Genomic DNA, 21211 nt, shown 5'->3' with positions numbered 1-21211 from the left:
AGCCAAGAACTTTAAAAGACGAGTACAAAGGAAAGCAGTATATTTGGTTAGATCTCAACCATAAACATGTATGTAACCAATGACAAAAGCAAGAACGATGAACCCTCATCTCCCAACGTTCCCACACAAGATGTCCAACAACAAGAAGAGCACTTTGAATTTTGAGTTTTGAGTTTTGTGTTTTCTTGTATCTCAATCCAACAAACCGGTTCCTTCCGATTTGGCCCTTCCTAACCTAGCCGCATGGGTTTCGGAAGCTAGCCACAAACGCGGACGATCGGAACCACATCGATCAAATCCACACCCATGCACAAGCCTCCTATTCCGCCACACGGTGGGAGTGTGAGAACCTCGGCGGTTGCACCATCCTAGGTCCCGGCAACAGAATCAAAATGTTGAGGCAAACGCACCAACAGTCGGGACTTTGGACGGACTTCTATTCTTTTAGAAGCTGCAACTCACGTTGGCGACAATCCCTCACCTTGTCTCTCACGCTCCGCTCTAACTAACCAAGCATTCTCCTCTCCAACCCAAGGAAGCAAGAACACAAGACTAGCTCGAGTTGTAGTGAACTCACCTAACTTACCTTTCAAAGGCTCGAAGATAGTTCCACGACCACGATCAACACGATCCGATGCCGTCGCTCCTTCGCATCCACCACCAAGCACACCAACGAGTCGAAGAGCTAGTAGAGATGACGAGAAAAGCAAGAAGACGACGAAGAGCTTCACCTTCCCTCAGTCCCTCGCTCAACACACCTCTCACTCTCTCCCTCTCAGTCACTCTCAACACAATGGAAGCAAGATGATAGAACAGAAAGATTGAATGGTTGAACTAACAGAGCTTCCGCAGCATGAATGTGCCAAAGGGGGTGAATACAACTGAGACCTCCCACCCTTATATAGACATAGAATTAGGGTTAGGGTTTGCGCCCCTTTTGCGTTTAGGGTTAGGGTTAGGGTTTGCGCCCCTTTTGCGTTTAGGGTTTCCACAACTGTGAATTAGGGTTTGCACCCTCTTTGGGCATCCTACCCACATAGTGGGCTTTAGGCCAGTCAATCCTTGAAACATGCTTGAACCTTAGCCTAAATAGACCAATCCTACACTATTCTAATCACAATTACATGTGCGCAACCCACGCAACACATGCGGGTGCGACAAATACAACTACGGGTGATAAATACAATGTGCACGGGAGTGAGCCCGGCTCTCACAAAATAATACAACCATGATAGTCTGATGATGTCCATGAGTAAAAAGTAATACACAAGTGCCCAAAGTAATACAATGAAGCTCCACAAAATAGTAATCCACCAAAAAATAGTATCCAGCACTTGCGCTTTCTGCAGCCTTCTCAAAATATTGTTAACAGTATGTTTGCTTGATTTGATACTAACCAACTCATTCCTAACTCGTAGTCAAATAAACTCCTAATGGCATGACTCAAAAATTTGATGTAGTTGTCTCTTCCCCTAATCGAAACTAGACATTGCTAATGGATTGGGTTTACATTATTTCCCTTCTATTTGCTAGTTCTACAATGAGTTTCCTAGAGGGTTTGGGATTTAACTTTAGCAATTTTCCTTAATAGGTCCCACAAAATATATCCTCCATTTTCGAAATGGCTCAAGTGGTAATACAAGATGATCCTACATCCTATCCCTATCAAAGTGTTAACCCTCCTTCAAACATTGCAGGCACTCTTTAGCATTTTAGTGGGCATCCTTCAAGATAATGGGCCACCAAAAACCTACCTATAAAATTTTCCTACGTGTAATCTCTCTAGAAAACTGACCTCCTAATAGTCTGTCATGGGCCTTATGAAAGACTGCTAGCTATTCATCCTCAAGCACACACCTCCTCAATACATTGTCAACTCCTCTTCTATATGATGTATTCATGATAACCCGAAGTGATCTACTCTTCAATGCTAACTTCTTCCTCTGATTAGGTGTAAGATGTGTTGGCATAACTCCTTCCAACAAGAAATGTAGTAATTGCACATAGTACGAATCTAGGTCTACAACCTAAACTTCAAAGAGTTCAGCATCGAGTAGCTGATCAAGAATCCCTACCTCTATATCCTCATTTTCCAACCTTACGAGATAATTAGCCACTGCATGTTCCTTCCCTAGAGTGTGAATGACTTTGTACTCAAACTATTGTAACAACAGCATCCATCTAGCGAGTTTACCTATTAATAATTGAGGTTTATTGATTAGGAGCAAAAGAGCCTGGTGGTCTACATGGAATATCACTTGATTACCCAACAAGTAATGCCTAATTTTTTGCAAAGAATAAACCATCCCTAATGTTTCTCTCTTTAGTACTAAATAATTCTTTTCAGTAGTACTTAATCTTCTACTTGCATAATATATCTGTCTAAACCAACTAGGTGCTTTCTCCTAAATGAGCATAGCTCCCACATCTACATCAGAAGCATCAACAAATACATGAAAGGGTAGGTGCCATGTAGGAGACTACAATACTAGAGCCACAACTAGCATTTTCTTGACCATAGTGAAAGCTTTCTACTAATCTTTCCTCCAAACATATTGCATGCCTTTCTTGGTTAAAATAGTAAGGGAAGAATAGATATATGATAAATACCTCAAGTATCTAATGTGGCTCTTCACTTGGTTGACGAATATCATGACTTTCAATACATTTGATGGGACTTTGACCTTCTGTACTATTGCTACCTTTCTAGGATCTATTACCATACCTTCTTCAAATAGTATATGGCCCAAGAGCACTCCCCACTTTGCTGCAAAAAGCAACTTGAAAGAATTCAAGGACCTACCAAACTTCATGTACCTCTCAAGGAAAAGCCTAAATGCTTTAGGTGCTCATTCCTCTTTCCAAAGACACAAAAGTTATCTATAAAAACTCTCATGAAGGTTGTCAAGTATGGCTCAAATATCTTATGTATGCAACTCCTTGGAACTCTGAATGTCCATTCTTAAGGCCAAAATTCATTACGTTACTAACATAGGCTCCCGATTTAGTGATGAAAGAAGTCTTATCCATGTCATGTGGATGCATCTTGATCTGATTATATCCTGAAAATCCATCCAAAAAACTATACATCTCATGTCCTACTACATCATTAAGAAAGGAATTAGTAAATGATATCGGAAAAGGATCTAAAATCGTAGCCCTATTCAGCTTCCTATAGTCCACACATACTTTAATCTTCCCATTCTTATTAGGTACTACAACAATAGGAGATGACCATGTCACTTCATTAACTAGTTTAATGAAACCAACCCTCAATAGCTTGTTTCCTTGACCTGCATAGCATAGTTTAGGTTCATCCTATACCTCTTCAAAATGATTGGCTTAGCATTCTTCTTCAAGTTGATTCTATGTTGACATACTTCTCGATAAAATCCCTTCATTGTTAGATATGATCAATGCCCCACCCTCATTAGGTGCCACCAATGATCCATGGTTCTCAAAGTTGTAAGGCCCCCACTATGAGGAGAAGCCAAATGTGACCCCGAACATTGGTTGAGTCTTGACTTGTATATCAAATGAGGTCTATGTGACCGGATGGCAAAAAGGTGACCGTTGTGGGTCTAATCTTTGGGTTAGATGGAGTGGTTAAGCTGGTAGCAACTCGAGGCGCATTGCATCGAGTTGCAGGGTAAGGGAGTTAAAAGGGGCCCCTATTTTGGGGTCCGGGGGCTGCAGAAGCAGCCCCTGGCTGGGGGGGTCCCAGGGGGCTAGCGGCCCCCCTGGCAAGGGTCAGGGGGCAGCGTCTCCCGCCCGATGGTAAAGGGAATATTCCCTGGCCGACTAGTGGAGGCTCATATGGTAGGTCGGCGTGGTCAGCAGGCCGACCTAACGACCTTCACGGGCTATAAAAGATAAACCCCTACACAGCCATCGATCACTCATCTTTCACCCAGTCAGAGTTGTTGTTCCAGCTAGCCTTAAGCTCTTCACCTATCTTCTATCTAGATCGCCATCTAAGCTTCACACAGTGGAAGCACACGGGTGGACAGAGCCATCTTTGTATCACTTGTTTGGAGCTAAAGAATTTACTAATTCTCCTCTTATCTGTTGTGTACTCTCTATCTCTTTCTCAGATTTTGTTCGCTGCGCTGTGTAATTTTTATATGGTATTAGAGCCCAGGGGGCTCTAGAGATCGAAGAGTGTGCAAGAGGCAAAGGCTTCAACAGTAAAAAGAAACTATCTCGACTTCCGAAAGCGGTTCTGGCGCATCAGGAAGCGGTGCAGGAGGTGGTGCTGCTGTACCGGCTATTCAAACACTGAGGATTCGTCCACCAACCTTTAGCAAAGGCAAGTTAGATGATATGAACTACACCTTGTGGAAGTGCAAAATTACAACTATCCTTGATTCTTATGAGATTCTGGAGACTGTGCTGGGGAGTGACGCAGAACCACAGCCTACCTCCGACCCATCAAATTCTAGTGTGATGATTCCTCCGAATGCAGATCTTCTATGAGCTTGGAAACGAAGGAATGCAGATGCATTGTGTGCCTTAGTTACAAGCTGTTCTGACTTTGATTCAGCATACAACCAAAGCGTTAGAGGCTTGGAATGTACTAAGGAGTCGGTATGAAACACGAAACCAAACAAGGATTCAAAACTTGGAGAATCAACTAGCAACGGAGAAGTTTGCTGAAGGAGAGACAGTTGAAGCATTCATCACTCGGATTAAGAATCTACTCGATCAGATGGCTGGCGCTGGGATACAAAAGACTAGCGAGGAGCTAGCGAGGAGGTGTCTTCGGATTTGTCCACAAAAGTTTGATGGACTAGTAACTGCCCTTAATACTCAGGTAAGACCTCAAGCTTTGACTTTTGAGGAGTTTTGTGCATTATTGATGGAGGAGGAGTTGAGGTTGAAAGCCCGAGAAGGAAGCAACAATGGAGATGGTGCATTCTCTGCCAATGCAAAAGGCAAAGGTGGTTCCTCCACCAAAAATGATGGTGACAAAAAGAAGAAGGGCGGCAAGAAGAAGTTTCAAGGAGAGTGCTTCTACTGCAAGAAGAAAGGACATGCAATTGCAGATTGTCGTGTCAAGAAGGCAGATGAAAAGAATGGTACCCTTAAAAGTAAAGGGAAAGAGACGGCCAATACGGCTGAAGCAGAGTTGGAATTATTCATGGCGACCATTGAGGAACTGTGCTCCTCGGCGCAAGAAGAATCTACCACTGACTCATGGGTGTTGGATAGTGGGGCCTCCCGTCACATGACCAACAAGAAAGGTCCATACAGTTCTATGCAGCCTCTACAAGAATCCATCACTGTGACGGTTGGAAATGATGCCAAATGCCCTGTTGCGGGCATAGGTACTATTTCTTTTGTTGCTGCAAATGGTGAAGTCAAAAAGCTTTCAAATGTGTTGTATGTTCCCGAAATCAAGAGAAATCTCTTATCAGTTGTCATAACTGATCTTGGTCATGAAGTGAGGTTCAAGAAGACAGGTGCAGAAATACTTGATTGTGCTGGCACAATTGTTGGCAAAGGAGAAAGAAGGAACAACCTGTATGAGCTAAGTACTCTTACAGCCACCGCTGGAGTGGGCACAAGTAAGCTTTGGCATGAAAGGTTTGGACACATCAGATTTGCAGTGTTGAAGGAGATGCAAAAGCAAGGTATGGTTGCTCACCTACCTACAATAACTGAATTGAAGGAACCATGTGAAGCTTGTATGATGGGCAAATAACAGAGAAAGGCATTTCCATAAGAAATTAAGAATAGAGCACAGGCTCCTCTAGAGTTGGTGTATGCTGACTTGTGTGGTAAGATGCCTACACAGGCCTTGGGGGATCTTCTTATTTTATGTTGATTGTCGACGGCTACAATAGGAAGATGTGGGTGTACTTCCTTTGTGATAAGGCTCAAGCTTTTGGTAAGTTTAAAGAATGGCTAAAACTTGTTGAGAATGAAACAGGGAAAAGTGTGAAGAAATTTAGAACAGATGGTGGTGGTGAGTTCAACTCAAAGGAGTTTGAAGGCTTTTGCAAGAGCAAAGGGATCAAGCCTCAATTGACGACGCCTCACACACCTCAGCAAAACAGTGTTGTGGAATGCAGGAATCGCACCATTGTGGAGATGGCAAGATGCATGCTAAAGGGCAAGGGATTGCCTGACCATTTTTGGGTTGAAGCTGTTAATACTACAGTCTACATTCTAAATCGGAGCTACACAAAGGCTCTCAAGGGAAAAACACCTCATGAGGCTTACACTAGTAAGAAACCATCTGTCTCACATTTCAAAATTTTTGGATGTGAATGTTATGCACATGTTCCAGATGAGAAGAGAAACAAGTTAAAACCAAAAAGCAGAAAATGTATCTTCTTGGGTTATAGTGATGAGCAGAAGGCTTACAAATTATATGACCAAGAGGCAAAGAATATCATCGCGAGCCGTGATGTGGTGTTCAAGGAGGAGCCGCATACAGTGGAGGAGGAGAAGGCAAGTTCTTCCACTTTATCATCAAGCAAAGAAGTAGTCCACTATGAACCTATCTCGAGAGTTATCCCTATCCTTAAGGAGGAGGAAGCATCATCTTCAAATGATGAGGAAAAAGTTCACCAACCTGACATCACCCCACCGAAAAAGCCATTGCCGCACTGGGTAAAGCAGCTCTATGACCACAATAATCCTATGCCTGCATCTGTTGAGGAGAAGGCAGACGAACCAAGGAGGTGTCAGAGAATAGAGGAGCAAAGGAGGGCTTCTGCTCACATAGTCAATATGGCCTTGATGGTTGAGATTATGAGAGAAGTAAAGGAGCCAACTAACTTAGAAGAAGCACTTGCAGATCCATCATGGAAGGCTGCTATGCAAGCGGAGTATGATGGCATAATGAAGAATGACAATTGGGAGCTAGTGGATCGACCAGCAAAGCAAAAGGTTATTGGCACCAAGTGGATCTGGAAGGTAAAGTACAAGGCTGATGGTACCTTAGAAAAGTACAAAGCTAGACTGGTTGCCCAAGGATTTTCACAAGTTGAAGGGTTTGATTTTCAAGAGTCATTTGCCCCAACTGTCAGAGTGACCACTATTCGCATGGTACTTGCAGTGGCTGCCCACAAGAAGTGGCCAGTGTACCAAATGGATGTTAAGTCAGCGTTCTTAAATGGTGACCTCAAGGAGGAGGTGTACGTGGCTCAGCCACCAGGGTTTGAGGCCCCCCATTCTGAGAACAAAGTGTGTAAGCTAAAGAAGGCATTATATAGGCTGAAACAAGCCCCCAGAGCATGGTACCAGCGGATAGATAAGTTCTTTTTAAACCTAAACTTCAAAAGATGTGCCTCAGATGCTAACTTGTATGTTTACAGGGATGGTAAAAAGTCTGTAGTGATTGTCCTATATGTGGACAACCTTCTTATTACAGGTGACTATGAAGATATGATCAACCAAACTCGAAAGGCTTTGAATTCTAAGTTTGAAATGACAGACTTGGGCTTGCTGCAATATTGTTTGGGGATTGAAGTTTGGCAAGAGCCAGGAAAGATCTTCATCTCTCAGAAGAAGTATGCATGGGAGATCTTGAAGGCATTTGGCATGACCGAGTGCAAGGAGATAGCTACACCTATGGAGGTGAATGCAAATTTATCCGTCGAGGATACATCAGCACTAGCAGACATTAGGAGTTTCTCAAACAAACCTCATGAGAGTCATTGGAAGGCTGGGATGTGGGTGCTCAGATACTTGAAGGAAACTCTTGACTATGGTATCACATACAGTTTCGGAACTTCTCTTGTGGGGAACTGTGACTCTGATTGGGCAGGAGACAGTGATTCCAGGAAGTGAGTTTCTGGTTATTGTTTCTCTTTGGGTCCAAGAATTTTCTCTTGGATTAGTAAGAAGCAGCCAACAGTGGCATTGTCTTCTACCGAAGTAGAGTACAAGGCAGCTTGTTTTACTGCATGTGAAGCAGTATGGTTGAGAAGGATTCTATGGCATATGGGAGTGCAGGATGAAGAATCAACTGTGCTGAGATGTGACAATCAGAGTTGCATCGCCATTGCCAAAAATCTAGTGTTTCATACACGCACCAAACATATAGAGATCTGGTATCACAATGTGCGTGATTTGATGGAGGATGGGATAGTGGAACTAGTCTACTGTCCAACAGAGGAGAATGGAGCAGATATCTTCACCAAAGCACTTACGAAGGATCTGCTTCAAGTTCATCTTCAGAGACTCAGCATTGGACCGAGGAGATAGTTCACCTATGGGTGGACATTGAGGGGGGGTGTTAGATATGATCAATGCCCCACCCTCATTAGGTGCCACCAATGATCCATGATGCTCAAAGTTGTAAGGCCCCCACTATGAGGAGAAGCCAAATGTGAGCCCGGACATTGGTTGAGTCCTGACTTGTATATCAGATGAGGTCTATGTGACCGGATGGCAAAAAGGTGACCGTTCTGGGTCTAATCTTTGGGTTAGACGGAGTGGTTAAGCTGGTAGCAACTCGAGGCGCATTGCATCAAGTTGCAGCCGCCCGGCCCGATGGTAAAGGGAATATTCCCCTCCCTAGTCGACTAGTGGAGGCTCATATGGTAGGTCGGCGGTCAGCAGGTCGACCTAACGACCTTCGCATGCTATAAAAGATAAACCCCTTCACAGCCATCGATCACTCATCTTTCACCCAGTTAGAGTTGTTGTTCCAGGTAGCCTTAAGCTCTTCACCTATCTTCTGTCTAGATCACCATCTAAGCTTCACACAGTGGAAGCGCACGGGTGGACAGAGCCATCTTTGTATTAATTGTTTGGAGCTAAAGAATTTACTGATTCTCCTCTTATCTATTGTGTACTCTCTATCTCTTTCTCAAATTCTCTTCTTTGTGCCATGTAATTTTTACATTCATATCAATATAGTCCTAGGCAAAGATATCTTGGAACTCCTTGCATAGCTTATGAGATCTTGCTTGAAGTTCTCCTCTACATATATGTTGACCTTAAGAGGTTTAGGCTCTCCTTTCAAAATCAAGTTATCTTCTTCACTTCATTATCCACCACTCTTGTAGACTTGCTCATGATGTGTTCATATCTTTGCTTAGCCTAAATAATAGCATTCTGTCTTTCTTCATCCTACACATCAGAACTATCCATACACCTTCTCAATTTGTTGATTTTTAGGTTCCGCTTATTGCCCAGATTGAGAAAAGCTAGTTTTAGGGTCCTAAACCACTTAAAAATCCTCACTCATTAACCTTTCTTGAAATTCAAACTGTTCTTCTACTATCAAAGAACATTTAAAATGATATACTTATGACCAAATTTGATCAAGAGATTCAATAGTTTGTTGTTTAGGAAGTGCATTTGCGGCAATTTAAGGGTGCTCCTAATATCCCTAAATCATACTATCAACATCTATCTCAAATATTAGAGCTATTGAAGGGTTTGCTTGAAGAAATAAATCCTCCTCATCATCATTCACTTCTTCAACAAGATTTATTGTCTGAGCTACTAGAGGTTTGGAAGTATGTAGGATTACTTTATTAACAATAGATAATTAGATCTCTTTGGGTCCTCTAGGGACGCACACATAATCAACCCCCTAGTCATACCTCAACTTGGCAAGTTTGAACCATGGTCTTCCTAGGAGCATGTAATTCTCAATACAACAAGACTTACCTAAACTTTAGGCTAGCCACCTTAATTTGTTGATTCTTGAGTATGTCTAATGGTTGTAGCCTCCTTTGGTCTACCATCTTCACTTGGAATGGGTCTAGTAGCAATTCCCCCTACTTGTGCTAGCAAAATATGTCTCTTTAGGAAGTATATTCACTCCAAAACCTCCGTCAAGAAGGACATCATCATGCTTCTTTCTTGCATATTCAACTTGGATTGTGGAACTTGATAGTCCATAACTTCCTTTTTTGCAACTATTACTCCCTGATTTTCAGGCATTGTTGAACTAATTTTCATTCAAGAACCTCATGTTGCTTATGTCGAGTTTTCAAGAGCAGATTTTCTTTGAGCCCATGTATCAAGTCTAAGATTTGATCTAGAGTTCACTGCAAATAACATCTTGCTAGTGGTTGAAATAACTATTCTGAGCCTCCTTCCTAAAACTTTCCTGAAGTCCTATCTTCAGGATGCTGATCCTCCTAATTAGGATTCAAACTATCTTACCACTCCTGATCATCAAGCGCCTCAAGTACTACTTTTCGTGCCACTTTCTACAACTTCTTAACTTACTTAGTAGTCCTTTTCCTAGCTTTCTTATGCTCTTGCCAATCAAGTTTCAAACCAGCTTGGCTTCTAGTAATAGCTAGTACCATAGCCTCTTCATGATATACTTCCACTCTAATACAATTAGAACAGCCACATTGAACATGTATACTTAATGCACTTAGGTTACATGACACCTTCTTTACCCTTCCTTTATCTTGCTCTTGAGGAATATTCCCATAACCAACAATCCCTATACCTTCAAGAGGTTGCCTTTGCTCACCTTGATCAAGTAGCTCTATAAGGATGTTGCTATTAAGGCATGTGGATGTTCTTGATAAGTGCTTCTATAAGTCTTCCGTCATTGTGGGTCCTTGCTACTAGTGGCATTCCTCTTTTAGTCATATGCTTTGCCCATAGTTCATAGTTTGGCCCTGCAAAGTGTCTTTGACCTCCACAGTAATGGCATGCTCCTATTTGAGTAGTTTCTAGTTGTGTTTGATCTTCTAGGTTACCTAAAGGGTCTTTGAGGCATTGTGTCAGTAATTACCTAAGTAACTATAGTAGGCTACATAACTCTTGGCCTAGGTTTCATCACAAGCACCTATTGTATTTTCTGGACATTGGGATTGTACCAACAAGTTTTGGTCTCATGACCATTCCTTTGGCATATTTCATAGTACCTCTCCTTTCTATTAATGTTAGAAATACCTAAGTCTTTCAGCTTCTACTAAATCTTCTTATCCAAACTGTTGTCCTTTAAATTTATCTTAGTTCTCTCCTTTGCCTTCTTCTTCTTACTCTTTCCTGAGCTGGTTTTCTTCTTCTTCTCTGCTTCCTTTTCCTACTAGTCTCTTCACCATCCAAATCATTGGACTCATCTTCTAATTTTGAATATAAATCACTGTCTTCATCCTTATTATCATTGTCTGAGTTTGCATCTGTATTTGAATCTGAAGAATCTTCATCCTTCTTACTCCTTGAATGAGAAGTACCAAGCCTTCTTTCCACCCTTATAGTAGCTCCAATCATGGTATCCAATGTGTCATTAGGTGATAACTTCCCATTAGCTATAGGGCCTCTAATCTTGCTCATCAAGCCCTTCATTAAATAAGAAATTACATCTCTATTGATGGTGTATCTACTTGACTTAGTTTGTTCAATAGATTCTTGAACTTCTTTTGTTTGATATCCTTAATCTTCCTTAATTTATCCCTTGGATTTTTATCTTTCCTAAATCTTCCCAAGAATGCCACCTTTAGATCATTATATGTATTGAAAGTACCCATCCCATAACTACTAAACTAGTTCACGGCTTTACCTTCAAATGTTGCTACAAACTGTTGTTTCTTAACCTGATCTCCATACAATTGATTGAAACCACTAGTCATCCACCTTGTTTGGGCAACATGGCAATCAAGATCTTCCTTCCTTCTTTCTACCTTAAAACTTTATTGTCCGAAACTTAGGGTTTTGTTGTGGTGGTGCTTGAGTTGACATCTTCTTCTATGTTTTACTCCTTGAATTGATGGGCTCTTACTCTTGATATAATCCAATCCCCTTGGTGGGGGTATTGCCTTGACATAAATGTTGCAACCCCAAAGAACTTATGTCATGATCAATGGCATTATAGTCATGTACACCACAACAAATTCTTGAACCAAATTTTCTCCAAGCATGACACCTAAATCATGAGCAGCATGCATATAAAACTAGCCAGAGCACCAAAGCGTAATGGCCCTTCATGAGCAAAAAACACAACAATCTACCTAAAATAATCCCTTTTTGAATCGATTAACAATCATAATCAACATTTCATTTATAGGATTGATATGCAAACATATAGAATACATTACAATCCTTCATAGAATACCACTCTTGTGAAAAATATCCATTAGATTATTCTTGAACAAATATTCATCATATGCAACATTAAATTTCAAGAAACAAACACAAAATGATAAAACTAAACATCAGCAACCCATGGTAGGCACTATCCTTTAATTTTTTGTATTTCAGATGGTAATAGATATGAAAAGATACAACTAAAGTAATCAAGTCAATCGCTACCTTTCAAGCAAAGTCACATGTCATATATGGGTCACTATACATATGTTGATTCCAAGCACCTAGATGCATGCAAAAATACTAAAGTAAAAGTATTAAATGGTATCATCCAAGACCTATGTAAAGAAGCTAATTTCCACTATAAGCTAAAATACTAAAAATAAAATAAATACACTAACATTCTAAGAAATCCATACCCAAGGTAGCTAGGATGCCATGAAGCATATTACCACTTAAATACAAAGGTTGAGAATCATTCATGAGAGGTTGTAGCATAATATCCTCCTCATGCTATGGGGGGGCATGGAATCCACCCCAATGCTATGGTGGCCAAAGAGTATGCGCCATCAATAGATGGTGGGAGGTGGAAACCCCAAATAAGAAATGTTTACAATTGGCAAAAGATGCTTGGCAAGTTACAACTTACCCTTCTATATCTAAACCTAGAGTTAGGGCTAATTATTGGCTAAGGTATTAATTTTCCTTTATTACATGTCATCCTAGTGTCTTTGTCCTCAAAGTTGAAATTAGAACAAATTACAATGAAGACTACAAGGATAGCTCGAAGCATATGGACCATGTTGGAATGAAACTTCAAGTTGAAGAATATTGTTTAAGTCGATGAAGGAGAAGTGCATTTGCTAAAGAAACTGTTGTAGTCCAAAATAGACTATAGTACAATTTTGGCCATAACTTGAAGTAGAAGTGTCCAATTTTCATTTGCAAACTGTAAAAATGTAGAGGACAATATGAAGTATCCATCCATGCCACTAAAAGCCAATTTTGATCATGGTAACGCAATTAATTTATGTATAGAAATTTAATACAACAAGATGTTTACTATTCATTGAGGGAAGTATCCTCTTGAAGAAGCCATGGAAATTATTCCAAATATGAAGCATGTTTCCATGAAGACTCTTCCATAGGCAAAAACTTCCACTTAATGAGATACTCCACAAGAATTTGATTCCTCAAAATCTTCTTCCACTTGCTAACAATATTTTTGGGTTCATAAATGATCAAACCATCTTCATCAAGGGGAGGTAATTCTTCAAGAACTTGAATTTTAGGCCAACATACAAAATGCATCATTGTTACTAGTCGTGGCCATTGACTCTACTTGATGCAAAAGTTGCTTATATAGTTAAATTGTGCTAGATAGCATACTCTAGAGGAGACTATAAGGGTTCTTACGTATAGAATCAACTGATGTCAAAAATTCCATACAAAAGGATGAAATGGCCTACGTAGTATTGATAATCGTACAAATGGAGGTCAAAATGAACCTGAAACAAAAATTTGATAACACAAATCCTTATGGGTCCCCACAATTGTCGACCTATGAATGCTTATTAAGTCTTATCTCTATTTGAGGAAATCAAGTAAAGGGTGCTGATGACTCTGCCCAAGAGACTGAAGCTTGCTATAATACCAATTGTTGAATTTAGGGTTATAGGAATGCAAATGCATGGCTTTGAAAAGGAGAATCTTGACAGCACATTTGAGAAGTATCAATAGAAAATAGTAACAAGACTAAGTATGCTCTAGAAGTGAATAGGCATATATACAAGGCCAGGAAAAAATAACCTCCTAATAAAGAGGAAGAAAAGTACATTGATGATCCTAAGTGTATTCACACGCATGACACACAAAATATGGTAACAAACACCTCTTTATGCTCTCTCAATTGCCTCTTTTGCTTGGACAGGGTGTATCTCAATCATTTGAGTTTATTAATCTCCTACCAAAAAATAGTTATTCAACTCGCCCCAAACACATATTTGACCTAGCTCTGAATCATGGATTGACCCAACCCATCCTACATAATAGTTATATACATAGCACTTTTATGCAATGTTAATTACAAGAGAAATCAATGGAACCCTTTGTGATTGAAGTAATCCTCATGGTTATCCTTTAGAACAATGATCGGAATATATAAGTCATCCATGGCTCCTACAACATATATAGGGAATACATCTCAAGGCCTCAAAGTCCCTAACTAACTTCTTAAATAGAGCGGGTGAAGACCACTAAATATATGCATCCCTTAAGCCTAATGTGAGGATGACATTACAAAAGTGAAGGACTATGCCATAATTTGTATTCTTAGCACACCCATGCAAATTTGCTAAGACCTCCAATGTTGTGTCAAATGCCAATCTATGAATAACCAAATAGATGCATGTACTAATGCTTAGAGTGGCATGCATATTAGTAGCTTTTTTTAAAAAAAATTGTGGAGCAATCTTTCCACACATGTAATGAAAAGTCTCTTGATTGATGCAAAGAGCTTACACATACTTGCTAAGTAAGAATCTAGCAAGTAATGTTCAAGAAAATATTGTGGATAAGCCCCAACCTTTCAATGCTCATGACCCTTCATAAAGCTTAATCTCTTTTAACTTTGATTGAATGACCCATGCAATTAATTAAATGCAACCATATTTGCAATGTAGCCTCATCAATGTGCATTTGGCTTTGTCTAAGAAGCTCCATGATTGCTAAGGAGCACAAGTATGCACAAAACAAGGCCATCCTCTTGGAGATTGTGATTAGGGTGTGCATACACATGCCCATGTTAGTAAACATAAATATTCACTTATCATAGTGTTGTGATAACACAAAATGTGTAATGACTAAAATAATTTACTTTGAAAATGCACTTTGATCATACAAACTACTTTTGAAAGCAAAATTTTAATAGCACACTTTAATATTACAAATTACTTTTGATAGCATAGTTCAATAAATATTCAAAAATTGCAAGCCAATATAAATTCATTTGGATTGATCCGAGAATCCACTATGGTAGCCTAGAATTATGCAAGAATATTCAAGCACATAGTTTCAATGACCTCTTGTTGAAGGAATGGCCCCTTAAGATGGTCAAGAAGTGCTCAACCAGTTTCTGGCCATGTTGGCCAAAGAATCCTTAAATTTTGAAGTACTACACTGTGATGAAAAAGAGTGTTGTTGAGCTTTGCTTTGATCAACTTGAGAGTCTGCCTCAACAGTTGTCTCCCCAAACCCCCCCCCCCCCCCCCCCCCCCACCCCTCCCAAAGCATCCAAAATATTATGAGAAATAGTAAATGCCACATATGCAAGACATAATTGACAGACGTTCTATTGTTATAGTAATCATCAACCACATCATAATGCTTGCAAGTATGTCTCTTGTCATTTCCAGATACTAAATTGTGAGCTTTATCTATCCTATATTGGCTAATATTGTAACCTAATTTTTTCAACATTATTCAATATCTTTATTAAAAGCATGGTAAGTTTAGGACAATTTGTCAACTATTTTTTCTAGAAGTTTACTCTGTATTTTTGTGGATTTTCAATTACTTCATTCATGCCACCACAGACATGCATGAATGAGCTAGTCCACCCAAAGGTCTTTCCATTTGCCTTTTCTTTATTGCCATTATCATCATCATCAACAAATCCACCACATCCTTCTTTTAAAACATGCAATTTCTTTGGTGAAGCATATTTTGGCGCTTCATTATTGAGCTCCAAGGACTTCTTCTCTAAAGGTTTAGCACAAGGTTTGAGGGTTAAGAAGGTATAGGATTAGGACTAGGACTAGTCTTTAGAGCTAGGACTTGATACAGGGGAGCTTGAGCCAATTTTGAGTCTAGTTAAGGACAAGAGTGGCTTATAAACAACTAAGTTTAAAGCTGAACACCAACTTCCTGAAGTTCAAAGCCTTAGATCTTTATACAACACTATTTTAAAGAAGGGGTGTGTGATTATGTTTTATGGGCAAAGGGGTTGACGTTATATTTTCCTTCATTTCTCACTCTCATTGAATCAAGTGTGGTGCTTTGCTCATTTCAAGTTTTGACTCATCACACAAGTGGCTTTTTTAACTGGACACTAGAATGCTATCAATTGTGTCATTAGAAATCAGAAGACAATCCTTGTTGATCAAGACAAATGCTTCCATGCATGTAGCAACCTAACCGTTGAAACATGTGCATAGCATGGGATCCCGATAGTGACGCTTAAGGTAAGCAACTATCCAACATTACTCCTTGAATTTTCCGAGTGGCTTAATAAAATGTCAACTTTTAGATGAAAAAAAATTAGAAACAATTTTTAAAAATCTGTCTTACTTATTTTATGCACATTGACAAGAACCACATATTGGACCAAGCATAAAATGGGTGAATCTTAGAAAATTATAATTTATTATTATGCTATAAACTACAATAATTCAGATCACCTAGCATATGAAACCTTAATATAATGACACATGTATCAAATATTATTAAAGTTTAAGAACAAGTCATAAATAACAATCAGATTCACAAGCAAATAGTAATGTTTGAGTTCACTATAATAGACACAAAAATGTACAACATAATCTTCAAAGCACCATGAGTGAAACAATTGGTAATACTAAACCTCATTGTAGTAGGCATAACAAGGTCTAGCATAATCCACTAAAGAGAGATGGTAGAGCATAGTTGTTAACCTCATTCATATAGCAAGACACAATAGGTATACAAGTCTAAGAACAATTAATTAACAACAATCGAGTTCGCAAGACACGTGGCATTACCATTAGTGACATGTGCATCTTAAACCACACAAGTCTAAAAGCATTTCATAAAACTAACTTTTCAACTGTAGAACTCAATTTTTTATCCTTTCTTATATTGATGAGTATTGTAACAAAACCTATAACTGCTAGCAGTCAATTTTGTTGGGTTTTTGTTCTCTCATCTTACGTTGAGAGTGAAGATACCAATGGTAAAGTCCATAACTTTATAAAAAGGACATCAAGCAATCGAAAGATATCTAGGAATATAATTGGCCAAAATTGGTACACAAGTGATGTGAGGAATGTTGTCTTAAACATATTAAAATAAACATTGAATTGCAAAAATTGGTAACTGTCTGAAACATATTAAAATAGACATTGAATTACATAGTGTATGGCAAGCCAATTAATTTGAGCACAAGTGCAAGGAATATGCAACAATTGGTATATGGCATGATGAACCAAGCAATCCTAGACTTCAACAAAATTGTGGTGATCGATGTCTGTAAGGATGACCCAATCCCCCTCATATCATCACCATGCAATGACAGAATTATATGCAATAGTTGTTATTTGTAGAATGACCAAAGAATCACGAACCAAGAAATCATGGAAGACAAACTTACCAAGGAAAAAATAAGGCAATCGCTGTTTATATGGCTCGCCCATCCCTCCTTTCATCACCATCCAAGCTAGTAAATTAAACACACATGCACGACATTATATGGATCACTATTATTCAATAGAACCAAAGAATTATGGCATACCAATCAACCTAGCAAAAGGAGATTATCACAAAGAAGATGCATCAACTACGGTAGGAGCTACAAACTCATGGAGGCAACACACGAGAGGATGCAGTACCATGGCAAGGGCAACAAAACACAACAGCAACAAAGCAAGGTGGGGATGGTAAGCATTGAACTAGAGACAAAAAAAGCTATGGTGATAAGGCTGTAGTGCTATGTGCAATGTAATTATACATGGACTGACAACCAAAGAGATACCCACTACTGCATTCCAAAGAGATAAGGCTGTAGTGCTATGTGCAATGTAATTATACATGGACTGACAACCAAAGAGATGCCCACTACTGCATTCCAAGTTCATATAAACCATGGATACTAGGAATGTACTACAACACATCAACTAAGGGAAACCATAATCAATCTGCACATGGCCATTCGTGGCCCTTCAATGTGGACTTCTGCAGCAATGACCACACTAGCCATTCTTGCCGACTGACAACCAAACAGTACCACTGCCTTCACTTTTTGCATTGGGCTGGCCTTTGACATATTTGGAAGGCACAAAATGCCTTCATGTTTGATTCATCTACCAAGGATCCATGGTCATGTTAATCGTGCCCGAGGATTGTTATTGTGCCAAATGGGCTCTACAATTTCCATTTCCACTACCATTGTTCTTCAAGAGGTTTCTGCTCCATGGATGGCCGTTATGTGTTCCTCTCACTGTTACCTTGCCCTTCACTACATAGCTGCACCTTTCAATTCAATAACCTTCACAAAATTTATATATATATATAGTGTGCGTGTGCGTGTGCGTGTGCGTGTGGTGGGGGGAGGGGGGTGGCAGCAAGAGATAAAAGACTTATTCCAAACCAAAAGGCCATTGGAAGCCCATGATTATAGGACAGGTGCTCCCATGAATCTGAGGAAAACTGTTGGAAAGGAATTTCCGACACATATGCTTGTATAGGTAAGGACAAAGTACACTAGATCCTGCACCAAATACTTTTTGTTACGGTAGATCTGAATTATAAGTTGTTTTAAGCAACGTGCATCCTACTTCATGCTACCAAACAGGTCCTCAGAGATTCTATGATAAATAGAATCATTTCATCAAAACACTCCCTGCAGATCATACAACCAGGATGCCAATGCCCTTCGTGACATGTATTAGACAGGCATGTATCCTACTTCATGCACATCCCTTATAGGCAAGGAGAAAGTACACTACATCCTGCTACCAAATATTTCCTTCTGTGAAAGTAGATCTGGATCATTGTATTAAACAACATGCATTCTACTTCATACTATCAACCAGGTCTCTCCAGAGATTCCATGATAAATAGGCAGATTACATCAAAACCTCTGGACATCATATAACCAGGATGCAGACACCCTTCATGACATGTGTTAAACAGGCACGCATCCCAATTCATGCTAACAAACAAGAATCTCAATATCTTCTTAATAGATACGTAAAATACATCAAATCTTTAACCTTCACTCACTGACATATCATATAAGGTTGGTAACACCCTTCACAACAAACTCATACGAGCGAAGATTAACATAAGGTCAATGCTCTACTGTGTTTAAATTTCAATAAGCACACCAAGTCTACCTTTAAAAGCGAAGAAGTGAATAAGGGAGACAATGAACCTCCTACCAATACAGTGCTTCATTTAATTCCTCTGCCATACTTGAGCCCATCATCTAAAGCACGACGCAACATATCCTACAACAAGTATTTCACACGAACCTGAAATGAAGCAATACCTAATCATCATCACTTTGGAGATTCAGATATAGCACCTACCATTGCAGACATAACAGCGAAATCACAAAGACTAACAGAAGTAGCAGAAGGCATACAATAAGCCTTCCATATAATAACAGCTTAGCGATTTCATCAAGCTGATTGCATATCACATAGTGACTAGCATGATAAACTTTTAGTTCCTAATCATCATCAATTTGAAGATTCAGACATAGCACCTAGCATTGCAGACACAAAATCACAAAGACTAACATAAGTAGCAGAAGGCATACAATAAGCCTTCCAATATAGTAACAGCTTAGCGATTACATTAAGTTGATTGCATATCACATAGTGACTAGCAAGACAAAGAAGTAAAACTTTCAAGATCATGGCAACTCAACATACCATGACTTGAAAGAAATCCCTGGCAGCCACATAAATGATCATGTCCCACATGGAATTCAGCAACAACATGTTTTGTACAATTCGGCATTATGAGTCACCAAATGCACCTCCCAGACAAGCTTACCAGCATGTCCTCAATTACTGGTTCATTTACAATGAAAGGCGCCAATTACAGTTCTGCTTGATGCACATCTCCAATTATTTTAGCAGCCATTGGTATTATTGTTTTCGATGGCATCTCCCTTTTCATCGGAGTCCTTCAGTTCCTGATAACCATAAAGAAATCCGACTGTATCATCATCATGTGTGGCCGCAGCACATCTCTCACGAATGCATGACCATAGCGCAAGTATGATTGCTGCTGCTGCTGACCCGCACGCTGCCCCAAAGAGCAGTGAAACAAGAATTCGCCAGACATCATTCATGCTATCGAACCACGCATCATCAGAGAGGGAAAGTTCACGATTCCATCCGGATTGAGAGCTTTTGTGCAAGTCAAGAAAATGAGGGGAGGAATCCTGGTCCTGAATGCTGTTGAGAGGGCGTAAGTGCCTGGGCCTCATCGGATTGTGATGAGCTGAGAAGCTCCAGGAATAGATGACATGCTGCTGGGGAGAGTTCGGAGCTAATGATCTGAAACCAACAAACATGTTCTTCCTCCATGCATGCGACAGATCAGCCCTGTACGACAAGACAGGAGCCTCAGGCCTGAGACCATGGGATCTACTCAGTCTTACCTCAATCAACGACAGGGGCGCTAGGTAGTCGATCCAGGCAAAGACGCGTTTGCCATGGCTGCCTGACAGGGGGCCATCCTCCTGAGAGCTGTTCAGAGCGAGAGCGAGCGAGAGTGCGCGGTTGATGTCATTGAGTGCATGTGTGGAGCTGTGTCTGAAGGGCGGCCGGCGTGGAGCGAGAACAAAGGCGAGACCGCTGTCGGCGCTGGTATCGGGATCCGGACTGTTGTCGCTGGTGATGATGCGAGAGAAGGAGAATGCAGAGGAGAAGGAGGCGTGAGGGGTGAAGACGGGCTTGGAGTAGAAGAGGGCGCCGGAGGATGGGACCTGCAAGCGGGAGCCATGGACACGGGCGTCGCCCAGTAGGGTGAGGGCGTGCAGGTTCTTGCTGAAGTCAGGGAAGAAGAAGGAGGAGTGAAGAGGATGAAGATGGCATGGGAAGCCGGGCCGGCCAGCATAAGAAACCTGCAAACAGAAGAACAGAAGAAGAACAAGAGTAGCGACGACCGGCACGAGCGTCCCCGCCATGGCTACTATCTCAGATCCAATTACCCTGGGGTGTGGACAGACAGACTCGGACTTCTCGGACACAGAAAAGAGAGAGAGAGAGAGAGAGAGAGAGGAAGAGATAGAAAACGAGATGATGATGACGGATCTCAAAACCTCCCCCTTTATTTGCGTTTATAGTGCGTCTCAAGTCCGCTCTCTTCTATAGTGTTGCCTTAGGGTAGTTACATGTGAGGTCGGTCACACACTGCTCCACAT

General features: G+C 40.4%; 1 protein-coding gene across 1 annotated transcript; it reads right to left on the bottom strand.

Annotated features, from left to right (window-relative positions):
* Nucleotides 1-19912: 19912 nt before the first annotated feature.
* LOC148010765 (putative L-type lectin-domain containing receptor kinase S.7) lies at nt 19913-20974 on the bottom strand. The gene has a single exon (XM_087671570.1). It carries the CDS (start codon nt 20972-20974, stop codon nt 19913-19915), a length of 1062 nt encoding a protein of 353 aa, XP_087527696.1.
* Nucleotides 20975-21211: the final 237 nt, after the last annotated feature.

This window comes from Lygodium microphyllum, chromosome 29 (assembly GCF_053477565.2).
Source record: "Lygodium microphyllum isolate KBCC chromosome 29, Lygodium_microphyllum_v1.1.10, whole genome shotgun sequence".
NCBI lineage: Eukaryota > Viridiplantae > Streptophyta > Polypodiopsida > Schizaeales > Lygodiaceae > Lygodium > Lygodium microphyllum.
This window is presented reverse-complemented; position numbering and strand designations above follow the sequence as displayed.